This window comes from Littorina saxatilis, linkage group LG7 (assembly GCF_037325665.1).
Source record: "Littorina saxatilis isolate snail1 linkage group LG7, US_GU_Lsax_2.0, whole genome shotgun sequence".
In the NCBI taxonomy this organism is placed as follows: domain Eukaryota; kingdom Metazoa; phylum Mollusca; class Gastropoda; order Littorinimorpha; family Littorinidae; genus Littorina; species Littorina saxatilis.
The window spans coordinates 22,136,202-22,151,339 of record NC_090251.1 but is presented as its reverse complement, the minus strand read 5'-3'; the positions used below and the strand labels follow the sequence as shown (position 1 = coordinate 22,151,339).

At 40.6% G+C, this 15,138-nt stretch overlaps 1 protein-coding gene across 1 annotated transcript; it reads right to left on the bottom strand.

Moving 5' to 3' along the window:
- Positions 1 to 1,515: 1,515 nt before the first annotated feature.
- On the bottom strand, positions 1,516 to 10,380 carry LOC138970926 (microfibrillar-associated protein 1-like). Its single transcript, XM_070343508.1, has 10 exons — positions 10,207 to 10,380; positions 8,900 to 9,155; positions 7,880 to 8,012; positions 7,386 to 7,445; positions 6,071 to 6,195; positions 5,438 to 5,546; positions 4,556 to 4,716; positions 3,938 to 4,097; positions 3,424 to 3,516; positions 1,516 to 2,590 (listed from the first exon to the last, which is right to left on the bottom strand). Exons 1-10 carry the CDS (start codon positions 10,274 to 10,276, stop codon positions 2,411 to 2,413), a joined length of 1,347 nt encoding a protein of 448 aa, XP_070199609.1. The 5' UTR covers positions 10,277 to 10,380; the 3' UTR covers positions 1,516 to 2,410.
- Between the last annotated feature and the right edge of the window lie 4,758 nt (positions 10,381 to 15,138).

Sequence of the window (15,138 nt, the reverse complement as noted above, 5' to 3'; positions counted from 1 at the left end):
ATCTTAATAATAATTTCATTTAGGTCTAACAATCGCAATAATTATTTGATGTGCCAAATTAATACTCAAAGAAAGATTTTTCCGGAGATGCAGTGCTTTTAAGGACATAGTTGTATATGTGTAGCTCATATTAATACATGCACCTTTATTCACATAACTAGTAAGCCAGGTTTTTCACAAAGATCTTTTTAGTAAGGTCTTACATCACAGTTCTTTGTTCAAATAGATTTCTTTGACAAAGCTACTAACCCTTCTAAGCCCAGACACTTAATTCTTTTTCCAGCTTAGAATTAAGACTCCTTGGGTAGTGATTCTTAGACTTAGCTTAGAGTTAGACATAGTACGTAGTTACTCTTCGGGCTAGCTTAGAATTAGACACATTTGAAAGTTGTTTCAGCTTAGAGTGATTAGTAGTCTTCTAGTTGTCTTACAATTCAATCCTGGACTTTGTGCTGCCTAACTAAAGGCAATTCAAAAAAATATTTTCGTCTTTCAGTTATCAAATTATATCAACAGTTTAGATTACAGAAGAAGTTTCTGTTTTATTATTCATTTTAACTCTTTACATATTTTCATACGTGTTTAATTTGTATTGGTTGTATCCATTTACAAGAAGAAATGTTGGTCTACTATTGTTTAAAAAAAAATGCAAGAACAGATGAAGACCCTCAGATGTTTACAAAATTATGTTGATCAAAATTAATCTCTAGGACTGCCATTAAAACATCACACAGAGAGATGTTTGTCTCTGAATGGCTCACACAGAGAGATGTTTGTCTCTGAATGGCTGTGTAGTGGTTTATACATGTCAAAGTTGAATGACCCAGACAATATCTATCACTCATCAAACGGGTACGCGCGCGCACACACACACACACACACCTCTGAGCTGAAACCTTTAGTAAAGGACCCACTCACAAAAGGTCTCGGTCGGACCATAAATTTGTACTTAATTATTTTCAAAATAAGAATTTTTATTTTTTTTAAATTTAGGGTACCAGATGCATCGTTTTGACTATTAAAAGGATAAGTCATCTACATTCTGAGAAACTGATGTGTTCGTGTTTTCAAAAGTGTTGCTCGTGATGCGTGACATGAGAATACACATTTTTGCTGACTTTAACAGTAATCCATAGCATGAAAACTTTTTTTTTGAGTAAAGGAAATGTTGAATTGTTCCTCTTATTACACATCACAAGACAAAAAACATTGACAATTTTAACTTTCTAAATTCATTAAAAATACTGCAGCAGCATTATTTGTTCCAGAATTTTGACAAAACCTTTTTAAACAAAATAATCAATATGTTTCCTAAGCAAATGGGTATGTAAATGTGCGTGTGCATGTACATGAGAATGCGTGTATGTCAGAGTGTGTATATGTAAGTACACACACAATCAGGGCCAGCATATGTGTGTGTTTGTGTGTGTGTTAGTCATCAAGCATGGAACAAATGTGTAAACACACTTGAACAATATTCACTTACCACACAGCCAAACAGTGTAAAACAAAATGCAAGTCTTCAATCCATTTATTCATCCATATTTACAACATAGCTGCATGAACTTCTTTTTTTTCTCACCCAAAACTGACAACTTTCCACCACAAAGAACTTGCACACGCATAAAAATATGAACAAAACATAAGAACAAAGATACATGATAAAAAATGCTGTGAAATACATTCTACTAAATGCTGAGAATGATGATGCTATCTATTAGACTTATGCTTATGGAGACAGCTCAAAGATCAGTGAATCACGCCATCTAAGCTGCAGTTAAGTGATAACAAATTCTTGTGTACCTGTTTTCAATGACATGAATCTTATAAACTGCCTGAGTCTGGCAACAACACTTATCCAATGGAACCCCCATATTTTAGACCTGCAAAAATCTGAAAAAATCAGTTCTTAAAAAGGAGGGAGTCTTAATTTGGGGGGTCTTAATGACTTAATAGGGAGGGGGGGTTGTTCCACCGTACTAGCAACTTGAGTAATGATGAAACAGTCAGCCTAGCTGTTTTTCAATGATGAATTGAACACAAAACACAGACTCACAAAACGCATAATTTGTAGAGCACATTTTAAAACAAATTTGCTCACAGATTTGTTTTGCTTTTGGTGAAACAGTAAGCACTACGACCTTGCAAGACAATGCACTTTCAACATATGCAAATTATGTTTAAATACAATAAAACTTTCAAAGACAGCATTTTTCATGCAAACAATTTTGGTGACACACGTCACTGAATACACATATTCTCTCTCTCTCTCTCTCTCATTCATTCATTCATTCACACACACACACACACACACACACACACACACACACACACACACACACACAATCTTTCTCCCTCACAAGCATCCACACTCTCTTCACAAACACACACACGCACACAAACACATCAATCACTTCTGGGCGGTCCTTGACGACGGGCGGGCAAAGACCTGTTTGGTACCACCGCTCTTGGAGGTGTGGAACTTGAGATTCTGCATGCTGTCCGCGATCCAGGGGGAGTCGAACTGTGTCGTATCCTGATCCAGCAAATGGGTGTACTTGGTGCGCCCTGAACGACCAAAGTTCTTCACCTGCAAAATGACAGACAGTGTCAGATGAATACTATGACACAAAAAAGAAAAAGATTAACCCTTACACTGGTGCAATCTGTAACACACGTTACATAGCCACTGATGAATCAACAGAGAGAAAAATAAAGAAAAACGGTGATATAGGTTTTCGCATCCATGGGAGGTAATCGGAACCGACCAAACAGACTGAGACAGTAGCGCGACATATGTCGTGACAACCAGGTGACAGTATACGTAAAGTACCGCGACATATGTCGCGACAACCAGCCTAAGGGTTAACTTCTTCGCTGCCAGTAAGTATGTGTATGTGAAGCGTGACCTACATGTAGGTGTGTTGACAACTTACAGTGTGCCCTTGATGTTTGAATACACACATCACGCATACACACATCGTTTGTTTTTGTTGTTGTTGTTGTTCTCCTTTTATCGTTTATTGAAGGGTTTGTTGCACCTGAAGCAGTTTACACAGGACAGCAGCTACTGTCCTACAGGTCGCGAAAGGGTTGAAGAGAATAGTACTCTTTACTATCTTCAGAGGAATTTGTTTTATAAGACACAATACAAGAATAGGACAGACAACTTCATCACTAAAAGACGCGACAGGTTATCAGCAAAACCTGTCACTGCAATTCACAATCACCACGTGAAGGATGCCTGGTGGAGCATTTCGTCAACCAGAAAATGTTCAAATATGAAACTGCAGTAACAAGAGTCTCGCTACCAATGTGTGTTCATGTTCAGGTGTAACCAGCCCCCTGCACTTATGGCAGTATGACAGAGGTCTTTTACTGTGGTTACACAGGGGTGGGATCTGAGTCAACTTGTGTACTGACCTGCATAACCTTGGGCAAGATGGTTTTGTCAAAGTGATCGTCCAGAGTTGGCTGAGAGAAGTCCTGCTTGTAGGTTTGATCCTCCTCTTTACTCTGAAATAAGAACACAGCAAAACTTGCACACAATTCGCACACATATATCTGTGTACAGAAACAATACACTATCTATACAGTTAACAAAGAACTGATGCCAACAAATACACGGAATATTGGTAAGGCCAAACCTTCCTGTTATATTTCCCTCAGATTGCTTTAAACACAGACACACATGCACACACAAACACAATATTGACACACTCACACACACATATACACGCGCGCATTGACACACACACACACACACACACACACAGTGACGACCAAACACACGCACACAAACTCAGCCACCCACCCACACACACACAAAAAAACTCACACACACACACACACAAGCTTACAATTACACAAACACTGCTTCCCACTCATGCTGATACCAAAGTACAATACCATGCAGACCCGGTGCAAGGTAACTTACGACATAGAAAGCTCCTCTGTGGTAGTATTTCTGGAGGAACTTGTATTTCCCTTTGGGTGCCTTGTTGGTGACCTGTTTGGGATTGACACGGAACTCCTGTCGTCGCTCTTCTTCCGTCATGTTACGCACACGATCCAGCTCCATCTTCTCTCGCTCAATTCTGCAAGGTCAACGTCACATTATATTTCAGTTTGCACAAACTGTTGCTTCAGTGGGACCCTCGTTTAAAGAATTCCCCAAATCTAAGAAATCAGGTCTTAAAAAGGAGGGAGTCTGAATATGCAAAATCACAGCTGGAAAGTGCTTCTAAGTGACAGTACAAACAAGATTTAAAAGCCTTATCATTTGTGTTTACAACTTGCTCGTTTCTTTTGGCCTCTTCTTTTAGTTTTTTTCCTGTTGTTGTTGTTGTTACTTTGCTACGTGAGAATCCACGTGTGCATGCATGTGCTTGCTCTCTGATGTTGTGTAGGAATCCGATTTAGTGTAAAACACAAGTCACAGAACAGTCGGTTGAAAACAGATACAAAAAACAAAGTACCAAGGTGCCTCAAATGATCAAAAAAACTCTCAAAAGTTCTAAGAAATGCAAGCCATGTGCAATCCCCGTGTACTTACGCCTCCCTCTCGTCTCTGTTGCGTTTGATTCTCTTGAGCTCTCGGACCTTCCAGCTTTCATACTCCTCCTCGTCATTGTCGTCGTCTGTGTTGATCTCCCCCAGCATGTCTTCCACCTGTTTCTCCTCCTCCATCTCTCGTCGCAGCTCTGTTTCGGCCATCTGGTGAAAAACAACAATATCATCACTGATACACTGCTTAAAGGTGGCCTTAAAACCAGTTCATTGCTATTGGCGTGGGTTCAAACCTAGGTCTCAGGGAGGAATTTATTTCCAGGTGTTTGAACACCCTGTGTGCACACATGTGCAAGATAAAGTATCCCAAGCTCACAGCCCAAGTCTCAGGGCTTGGATACCACGAATATAAATGCATGCGGGGAAAAAAGTTGGGTAGCGCTATCACTGTACACTATCAGCCCAATAGCAGCCTCAATGACAATAAGATATGCCAAATACCAAACCAAAGCTACCTCAGAGAATCAAAAAAAGCCAACAATGAGACCGAGGTGAAAATGTTGGGCTATAGAAGTATACATGTACTATGGTGTGGAAATGACTTAAATCATCTCAACAATTACCCAAGTGGTACTTCCATCAAAACTCATCAGAAACTCTTCTGTGAACTAACCTAGGGGTATGAACAGTTGCAGAAGTCAGTACAATACAAGGGAAGTAATTCTGACAAAGGGCTAAAACACTCTGTGATGAAAGAGCATTAGAGGGGGCAACATTCAAGAGAGTATGCATGCTGTGGTAATTCTGCTTGGTGGTCTTAATCATGCAATTGCAAGCACGTTCACACACACACACACACACTCTGTGCGTGTGTGTGTGCGTGCATTCGTGCGTCTGTCTGTCTCCCTGCCTTTCTCACTCTCTCTACCTTCAGTGTTTGTCGCCTTCTATCCTCAGCAAGTTTCTTGGCTTCTACATCAAGTTCCTTCTGCTTCTGTTCTTCTCTCTCCCGCTCCTGAATTGTCACTCGCTCTTTTCTGCAACAGAAAAATCACACTGACTGCAACTTACGATAACAAATCTTTTGTAACAGACAAATATTCGTCAAAAGATCATATTTCAGTCCAAAGTAAGGTCATGAACAAAAGATGCATACATGGTCACTTTGACCACTCCCATATGCATATCTGAATCACCTATCCTTCACAGAAAATATGGTTCAAATAATTTACAATGAACCTGTACGTGAATACACATCAAAACACACACACATGCACAATCCTTCATTCTTACTTCTGCAACGTCTGTCTCAGGCTCTCACAGAGTCACAAACACAAATATGCGTCCATGCATGATCTAAAGAAAATATGGTTGAAAAAATGTACAATGAATGTATATCATTAACCACTAAAACACATGCACACTTCTTCATTCTCACTGTCTCTTTCTCACACAAACACGCACACATAACATGATCGCACGCACAAAAACGCACACATTCTCTCTCCCTCTCTCTTTCTTTCTTTCATACACACTCACACACACTCACACACATGCTTACTTTCTGACAAAGACTGGTTTCAGCCTGGGCCCTGTCTCCTCTTCAGAGTCTGTGTACTCCTCGTATTCTGATGACTCCTCCTCTGTCTCCCCTTCTGACTTCTCTTCTTCCACATCCATTACTTCCTGTCAAACACAATATACCGAACACTCTCACTTTCATGCGCAAGGCTTATCTTAAGTTTTACACTGGTCCAATACTTACACTTTTTAAGCTTATATAAACAGATATCTGAAAAGCTGTTGAGCCCTAACACTAACAGTTTTTTTTAACAGCGACACGGACTAATCGGAATTTACTTCTAAAATTCAGAAGTGTAAAATCTCTTACTAGTTGTAGCTGATCTAATCTGGTACTCAAAGCAGCAGTAGTTTGTTAACAATTATTCTCTCTAATACTTCTCTGATGCTTTTTTTTTAATTTTTTTTTTTTAAACCTTGCAGCATGATATACTTAATTGGCTGTGCATGTAGACCTACCGATGCATACACAATCTCACAGAAGATGAATCTCACAGAAGATGAAAGACAGCACCAAAGCAAAATACTGATCTTAAAGCCTGTCCTTAATTGGGCCAAAGTCGACTACGCCAAGCTCCAGCTTCCGGAAGCTTTGTCAAGCTTCCTCCCTCAATTGAACTATTTCCAGCATAGCTTCGCGAAGTCCAAGGGAAACCATTCTGCTCTCGGCAGAGAATAGCTTTATCTTTTCTTGTCTTGGCGTCTCCAGCCTTTTAGCCAGAATGCGCATGTATGACTGCTGGTAATCTCAACCGGCGTGAGGTTGGGTTCCATGTGAGTATTTAATGTCACCAATGGACGTAAGTTTGAATTTAATTGTAACACAAAGTTCTTTGTTCTATTTTGGCCAGTCAACACGACGTGGGCATGTCGTGTGAACACTGGGATTTCGAGTTTGATTCAACATGTAAAAGCATCGCAGTATGAAATAATACTGGTAGGTGGTTAGTTTTCATACTTAGGGTCAACCAAAGCCGATATACACATTCTTCATTTCGGTTTCGAGTGTGATTTCTACGTCCATCTTGAATCAAAAAGCACTCCTCTGACAAAAAGAACAACTTCGTCGCAGAGCTACGGCGTAGCTTCGCGTGTCAAAACTTGCGAAGCGAAGTAGGGTACAAAGTACTTCGTCGTAGCTGCGGGTTTACGGTATAAAGACTTCGCATAGCTTTGCCAAGTCGACTTCGTGCTCAATTAAGGACAGGCTTTCGGTGATCATTCTCCTGAGATACTTGCCAATTCACTAAAAAAATTCATTGTTTGCATTTCCTTTGTTTATTCCATTTACTTACCTCTTCATCTCGTCTCTGCAGGGCCCTTTGTCGTCTGAATGCCCTCCTTCTTTCAATTTCCTGTAAAAGAAATAGATAGGAGATATACCAAACAGTGTATATAATCAGTCATTTTTATCTGATTACGCATTAACAACATAATCATAAGAATAAGAAACATGTATATTACCATGCTGTTTGTTTGCTTTCTTCACTTATACCATGGATACTTTCTCATGCCTTACATTGATAACTTGGGCACGAGCATTTACTTCCATTTGTTCCTAATCCAAAATAGGTTGGATTGGACAAGTATAATGGTGCTTTAAGCGCAAAGGACAGGCAACTCTAACATTTAAGGGCACACATTTTCACATGCACCCCTTTACAATCCCATCCCAGTATACAAACTTCTCTCTGCCTGAGGCATGACTGAAAGCCCTTGGGGATCTGTACGAGACAGGTTCAGTAACTTTCAACTGTGCAGGCTCCTAACACCTGCAAGTGCTCATTACCTCTTCATCTAATTCCTCTTCCTCCTCCTCCTCCTCCTCACTGCCTTTGTCTTCGCGGGCCACCTTAGCTTCCTCGTCAGACTCTTCGGCCAGGATCTCCGGTTCAATCACCTGGCGTCGATGCCGTGTGACTCTGTACAGACAGGGCAAAACACAATGAAAAAATTCAATACACTGTACATGTTTCATTGACAAGTTCTTGTCATGCACTGGTTGTGGTCTGAAGAAAAATATGAAGACTTGTGAACCCGGTACTCCCTGGAAAAAAAGGAAACCTAAGAGGAAGGTGTTACTATGTGTGGCTGCCCCCTATGTTTTCCTGCGCCAGGTTTAGAAAAGGACAAGGTTCTTTGAGGTTTCTCACATGTAAATTCGGGTCGCTTTCTGGCTTGGGAAAGCAAGCTGCCATGCAGTACGGCGCTGCCATGCAGTACGGCGCTGCCATGCAGTACGGCGCTGCCATGCAGTACGGCGCTGCCATGCAGTACGGCGCTGCCATGCAGTACGGCGCTGCCCTTTGGATTCCCTGCATGCGTGTGTCCATGTTTTCAAGCCCTTACAATTTTGCTGTGAACATGGGATCTTTATTGTGTGCATTCCTGCACACGGGGGTGTTCGGCCACCAATGAGAGTCGGCGAAAGTTGACTCTGGGAAATAAACCCGAGGTTCAAACCCATGCTGATAGCAACAAACTGGTTTCAAAGCCAGCACTGCTACCAACTGAGCTATCTCCCATTCTCAGCAGATCTGTAAACTTACTCTATTAGCTTTTAATACTTTTTCTTTTAAAATTTTTTTTTGTGTTTCAAAAAAATTGAGGTTTAGAACGCCAAAACTTGACAAGCTTGATACAATAAATAAATAAAAAATCTGTGGAATTTCATCAATTGCGTAAACAAATGACACTCAAATAACAAAAAGTATCATTATCTCCGACCTGAACATCACAATACAACCAAAAATGGATGTAAGTTTGTGACCAGTTTTCACAAACACACACACACAAGCGAGATCTGTACCTGTCCTCCTCATCATCACTGTCGTCAGCTATTCGCTCACGCTGCTGAAGACGACGTAAGCGACGATCCTGAATTGCCTCCTCATCTTCAGGTTCGTCTTCTTTTCCCTCCTCCTCCTCCTCTGGCCTGGGCTGTGCCCCTTTTGTTGCTTGGAAACCAAACTCTTCGTCCTCGTCACTGCTGCTGTCTGGGGCATAGTCTGGACGTTTTCCCGTCACATAGCGTGTGACCTTCACCTTCTCCATGGTAACTTCACCTGGTGAAAATTATTATAATTTGGTTTTTAGATTATGCAAATCATCATGCCTTTTCACCCTTCAGTGATTGAGCATGGAAAGAATATCATGTGCACGACATAGTCCCTAATTTACCCTGTAGAAATCACATCACATAATGAAAGAAGAGCGACCATTTGAGATTCACTCAGTGGGACCGTGAACCCCACACAGGGCTAAATCAAGGTATTGTCATGTACATCCCATCAAAACCATACACTGTTACAGGCCTGAAATTGGCGAGTATTTTACTCGCCATGGAGAGTAGAAACATGTAAATGGCGAGTAGAAATGTTAATCTACTCGCCAAATGCGAGTAAAGTTGCTGAAACAAATGGTTGGTTTGGCGAGTAAAAATACTAACATTTGGTCTCTGGCTATTAAATTATGAAAAGTACTAGCCTAAGGCCAGTGCCCCATTTCGTGGACTTTCAGCGCTGTGATACATGATAAAGACAGGGGATTAATAGATTATGCAGAGTGTCAGCTGTTGAATGCATGTACATTTTACAGTCCTGTGCCTGAGTCAAGTGCCTTACTGTAGAATAATGCCACTTCCAGTGTATGATAACTTAGATAAGGGGATTGATGAAACTATTAAAAGGCCTGGTTGGGCATACTGTGTGTATCAGCAATTAACCCCCTTTGCAACTTAAGTTTTAACTGCATGCCAGGCGTAAGTATACAGTTATGAGACTGGTGATAAAAGCTCGCACCTTGTGACCTTTAAGCAAGCATTAATGACTCAACGAGTTGTACAATTAGAGGTGAATAACTAGAAAACTAACACTAACGTGACTAAGTTGACAGACCTAACTTTTTCATTGGTGCCATCTGGCAAATATAAAGCTGTTATGAATTGTTAATCTGACCCAATACAGACAGAATTATGTAGTATTAGATCTTTCGTCATCTCTATTAGTAGTGACTAGTATTTCTCATTCTGTTTCTTCATGATCATCTCACCCATCTACTGATCTAGCAAACAGCACTGAACCTCAGCGCACAGAGATCAAGCGTTTTCCGCCTTACCTTTATCATTTTTCATCGGAACCGCTCCTGCCGTTGACAGGATTGGTACTTTTGCTGATTTTGATGTCATTTTGAAGCTTAATTCGGGCCTATTCCTGGAGACACAATAAAGAATACGAAGCTATGTAAGCAACCAAACGCTGCAGCTAAGATTTTCTTTCGTCCAAATTTCCGGAAGCAAACGACGAATTATTTCCCTTGGTTTTGCTACAACTTGGATCGGATTAAATCTGAAACGAAATATTTGTATCGGGGGGGGGGGGGGGGGGGTGGGAGTTGGGCGAAGAGTGGTGTTCGTCTTAGATTTATACCTGTCAGCTTTGTTTGCTACAACACTGTGAATGCATTTCTTCTGTTTTTCACTTTCATCATAGATACTAAGACTGAATAGTACACAAGTGCATCATCACTAGTCTACAAGCAGAAGTGCGTTAAACTAGAAGTAGCTTACCACCATTACACTCCAGTCGATGCGCGGTTATATAATGGCCCATTGGGGTTTACCCAAAAGCCGATGTTACTAAAAAAACAGAAAGAGTAATTCTGTGAAATCGTTCATCAGAGATACTCGAGTCAATAATATTCAACCCTTTTATAAATTTGATCTTCAATACATCACCCAAACCTTTGGAATTAATTAAAATGAATAAAATACAAGAATTTTCGAGTTGAGAAAATTAAAGATTTGGAAACATTACACACATTAAAGGCACAGTAAGGTAAAGGTAAATATGCGCCGAAATGGCTGCAATCTACTGGCCGTATAAAATTTCATCTCACACGGCATCACTGCAGAGCGCCTAGAACTGTACCCACGGAATATGCGCGATATAAGCCTCATTGATTGATTGATTGACAGTAAGCCTCCCGTAAACCATCACAGATACTGCTTTTACACACAGTACAAACACCAATTCATGTAAACACTCACCACTTGAGAACATCTTAGGTGCCCTCCGTAAAGAGCGAGCTTTGTTGCGTGGCTTATCTTACCCCTGGGCCATCGTGAACCCGTGTGATCCAGTTTCCTTTTTATATTTAGTCAAGTTTTGACTAAATATTTTAACATCGAGGGGGAATCGAAACGAGGGTCGTGGTGTATGTGCGTGTGTGCGTGTGTGTGTGTGTGTGTGTGTGTAGAGCGATTCAGACTAAACTACTGGACCGATCTTTATGAAATTTGACATGAGAGTTCCTGGGTATGAAATCCCCGAACGTTTTTTTCATTTTTTTGATAAATGTCTTTGATGACGTCATATCCGGCTTTTCGTGAAAGTTGAGGCGGCACTGTCACGCCCTCATTTTTCAACCAAATTGGTTGAAATTTTGGTCAAGTAATCTTCGACGAAGCCCGGACTTCGGTATTGCATTTCAGCTTGGTGACTTAAAAATTAATTAATGACTTTGGTCATTAAAAATCTGAAAATTGTAAAAAAATAAAAATTTATAAAACGATCCAAATTTACGTTTATCTTATTGTCCATCATTTGCTGATTCCAAAAACATATAAATATGTTATATTCGGATTAAAAACAAGCTCTGAAAATTAAATATATAAAAATTATTATCAAAATTAAATTGTCCAAATCAATTTAAAAACACTTTCATCTTATTCCTTGTCGGTTCCTGATTCCAAAAACATATAGATATGATATGTTAGGATTAAAAACACGCTCAGAAAGTTAAAACAAAGAGAGGGACAGAAAAGCGTGCTATCCTTCTTAGCGCAACTACTACCCCGCTCTTCTTGTCAATTTCACTGACACTGCCTTTGCCATGAGCGGTGGACTGACGATGCTACGAGTATACGGTCTTGCTGAAAAATGGCATTGCGTTCAGTTTCATTCTGTGAGTTCGACAGCTACTTGACTAAATATTGTATTTTCGCCTTACGCGACTTGTTTATATTTAGTCAAGTTTTGACTAAATATTTTAACATCGAGGGGGAATCGAAACGAGGGTCGTGGTGTATGTGCGTGTGTGCGTGCGTGTGTGTGTGCGTGTGTGTGTAGAGCGATTCAGACTAAACTACTGGACCGATCTTTATGAAATTTGACATGAGAGTTTCTGGGTATGAAATCCCCGAACGTTTTTTTCATTTTTTTGATAAATGTCTTTGATGACGTCATATCCGGCTTTTCGTGAAAGTTGAGGCGGAACTGTCACGCCCTCATTTTTCAACCAAATTGGTTGAAATTTTGGTCAAGTACTCTTCGACGAAGCCCGGGGTTCGGTATTGCATTTCAGCTTGGTGGCTTAAAAATTAATTGATGACTTTGGTCATTAAAAATCTGAAAATTGTAAAAAAAAAATTTTTTATAAAACGATCCAAATTTACGTTTATCTTATTCTCCATCATTTGCTGATTCCAAAAACATATAAATATGTTATATTCGGATTAAAAACAAGCTCTGAAAATTAAATATATAAAAATTATTATCAAAATTTTTTTTTCGAAATCAATTTAAAAACACTTTCATCTTATTCCTTGTCGGTTCCTGATTCCAAAAATATATAGATATGATATGTTTGGATTAAAAACACGCTCAGAAAGTTAAAACGAAGAGAGGTACAGTAAAGCGTGCTATCCTTCTTAGCGCAACGAATACCCCGCTCTTCTTGTCAATTCCACGTGCACTGCCTTTGCCACGGGCGGTGGAGTGACGATGCTACGAGTATACGGTCTTGCTTCGTTGCGTTGCGTTCAGTTTCATTCTGTGAGTTCGACAGGTACTTGACTAAATATTGTATTTTCGCCTTACGCGACTTGTTTCACAATGTAGTCGTCAGTTTGTGATCAATGCGACTCGCTGTAAGCTTATGCAATAGCACGTTATTATGTACCTCTGATTCTAAACGCACCAAACGGCTGTGATTCACACGAACTCTAGCGTTGGCTTTTGACTGTTCAGAGGAACTGGCGATAGGCATTACCGTCGTCTGTACGAGAACCACGACCTTGCGTGACCCTGCTTCCGGGCTTTTCTTTTATCAAACTTTTCAAAACTTCGAATTGTACTGATCTTGTCTTGATGAAAAACGATTGCTTTTATGATTTAAGAATGTTTGTGTAACAAGCTGTCAATTTATTATTTAGATTTTAAAAGTTAGATCTAGCGCCAAAACGCACCGTCCGATTTTGTTATCAGACAATCCGCAAAATTAATTCTTTGAAAATTGCTCGCTCTTAAACGTAGGGCACATAGGATGTTCAAAAACGGTGAGTGTGTAAATGAAAGGGCGTTTGTACTGGGGTGTAAAAGCCTGACAGTATGATTTACGGGAGGCGTACTGTGCCTTTAATTGAAAAATATTCTGACAGCGAGGCTAAGAGATTCGAAATCCGTGACCGCCCAAAGCAGCAACTTCGTTTCAAGACCCTCTATCAACTGAGCAAACTGGGCACACTGTGTCACAAGGTAAAAATTAAAAATAGTAATTTTGATATGTGGGTTCCGGCTTGATCAACTCGTCAGTTTCCGAGTACCTTCGTATTTGTGTACTGTACGTTATATCGATCATACTGTTCGAGGTAAGTCAGTGAAGTTGATAACTGACCGACGGGGGCAGTGGTAAGACGTCGGCCCTCAATCGGGAGGTCGTGACTGAGTTCGAATCCCGGTCGCTGCCGCCTGGTGGGTTTAAGAGTGGAGATTTTTCCGATCTCCCAGGTCAACTTATATGCAGACCAGCTAGTGACTTAACCCCCTTCGTGTGTACACGCAAGCACAAGACCAAGTGCGCACGGAAAAGATCCTGTAATCCATGGCGGAGTTCGGTGGGTTATGGAAACACGAAAATACCCAGCATGCCTACCCAACGAAAGCGGAGTGAGCTGACTATGCTCTCCGAGTATAGTGTGGGGAACCCAAATGGACAAACGAGCTCACACGTAACCAGACAATTCTGGAACACTGAAGAAGAAGATAACTGACCTTATGCTTCCGTTCACTTCGTATTAGTTTGAGAAGCAAACTCAAGTAGCATACACTGCATCATGTAGTTCCAAAATGCATTGACAAATCGGCAAAAGGGGCTGTTGTCATTTCCTGAAAGGATTTCCCTAGGCCTACATACCGGCCAGAATTCCAAACATTTTGAAGACTGATTTAGTTCGGGACGGTTCCTTATATAAAGGGAGGCAAGCGGTTAAAAACAGGCGTCGACAGAGCCAATGAATGGGGATACATGTACTATGTTGTAGATCATATACCTGTGTAAATATCAATCATTGGCTGCAGGAGTTTTGATAGTTAGAGCGAGTTCTTGAGCATGGAGAGTTGCCACTGAACCAACTCGTCTTGGTGTTTGTCAGTCAGTGTGCAGTACGCCGCAGTCTGATGTCACTATTCGAAGCGTGTACACTTGAAATATGTCTCTATTCTCGCGTTCACTCTGTATCAGTTTGAAAAGCTAAATCAAGTAGCACAGACATCAAGTGTTGCCAACATAATGTTGGTACTACTAACACTGAAACGCATAGCCCAATCACGCATATCTTGTTGACTCTTGCCATTTTATTGTAGAGGTCGAATTCACCACATACTCAGCTAAGTTCTTCACTTGTTTATTTCATCAGTGATTATCTGTATATATCTGTCCAATAAAAAGAACATTATGTCGACCTAGTCCTAAGGCTGTAATGAAACATTCCATAAACCAACTTTTCTTTCTTTTTTTCTTTTTTTCTTTTTTTATTCTAATCACATGATACTGTGAGAAAAGGGGGCGAAAAGGCCAAACGCGGTGAACGAAAATTGCCCATAACTATTCTCCGCTTGAAACAGGCGGGGTTGTCCACGAACGCGACGAGTTCTCACACGCATGACTCACGCTGGTTTCCAAAAATAGATATGTGACGTTTCCTCGCATGGAACCTCCGAATGATGATTGGTTAGTTTCGATGTTGCAGATTTCAAAAGCAGCGAGGAT

Bases quoted from the DNA above. Each gene is read 5' to 3' on its own strand.
- LOC138970926 (XM_070343508.1), bottom strand. From the start codon at position 10,276: ATGACATCAAAATCAGCAAAAGTACCAATCCTGTCAACGGCAGGAGCG. The intron at 9,156-10,206 runs GTAAGGCGGAAA...AATTTTCACCAG, and splicing joins TCCGATGAAAAATGATAAAG to GTGAAGTTACCATGGAGAAG. The intron at 4,098-4,555 runs GTAAGTACACGG...TTGACCTTGCAG, and splicing joins AACAGAGACGAGAGGGAGGC to AATTGAGCGAGAGAAGATGG.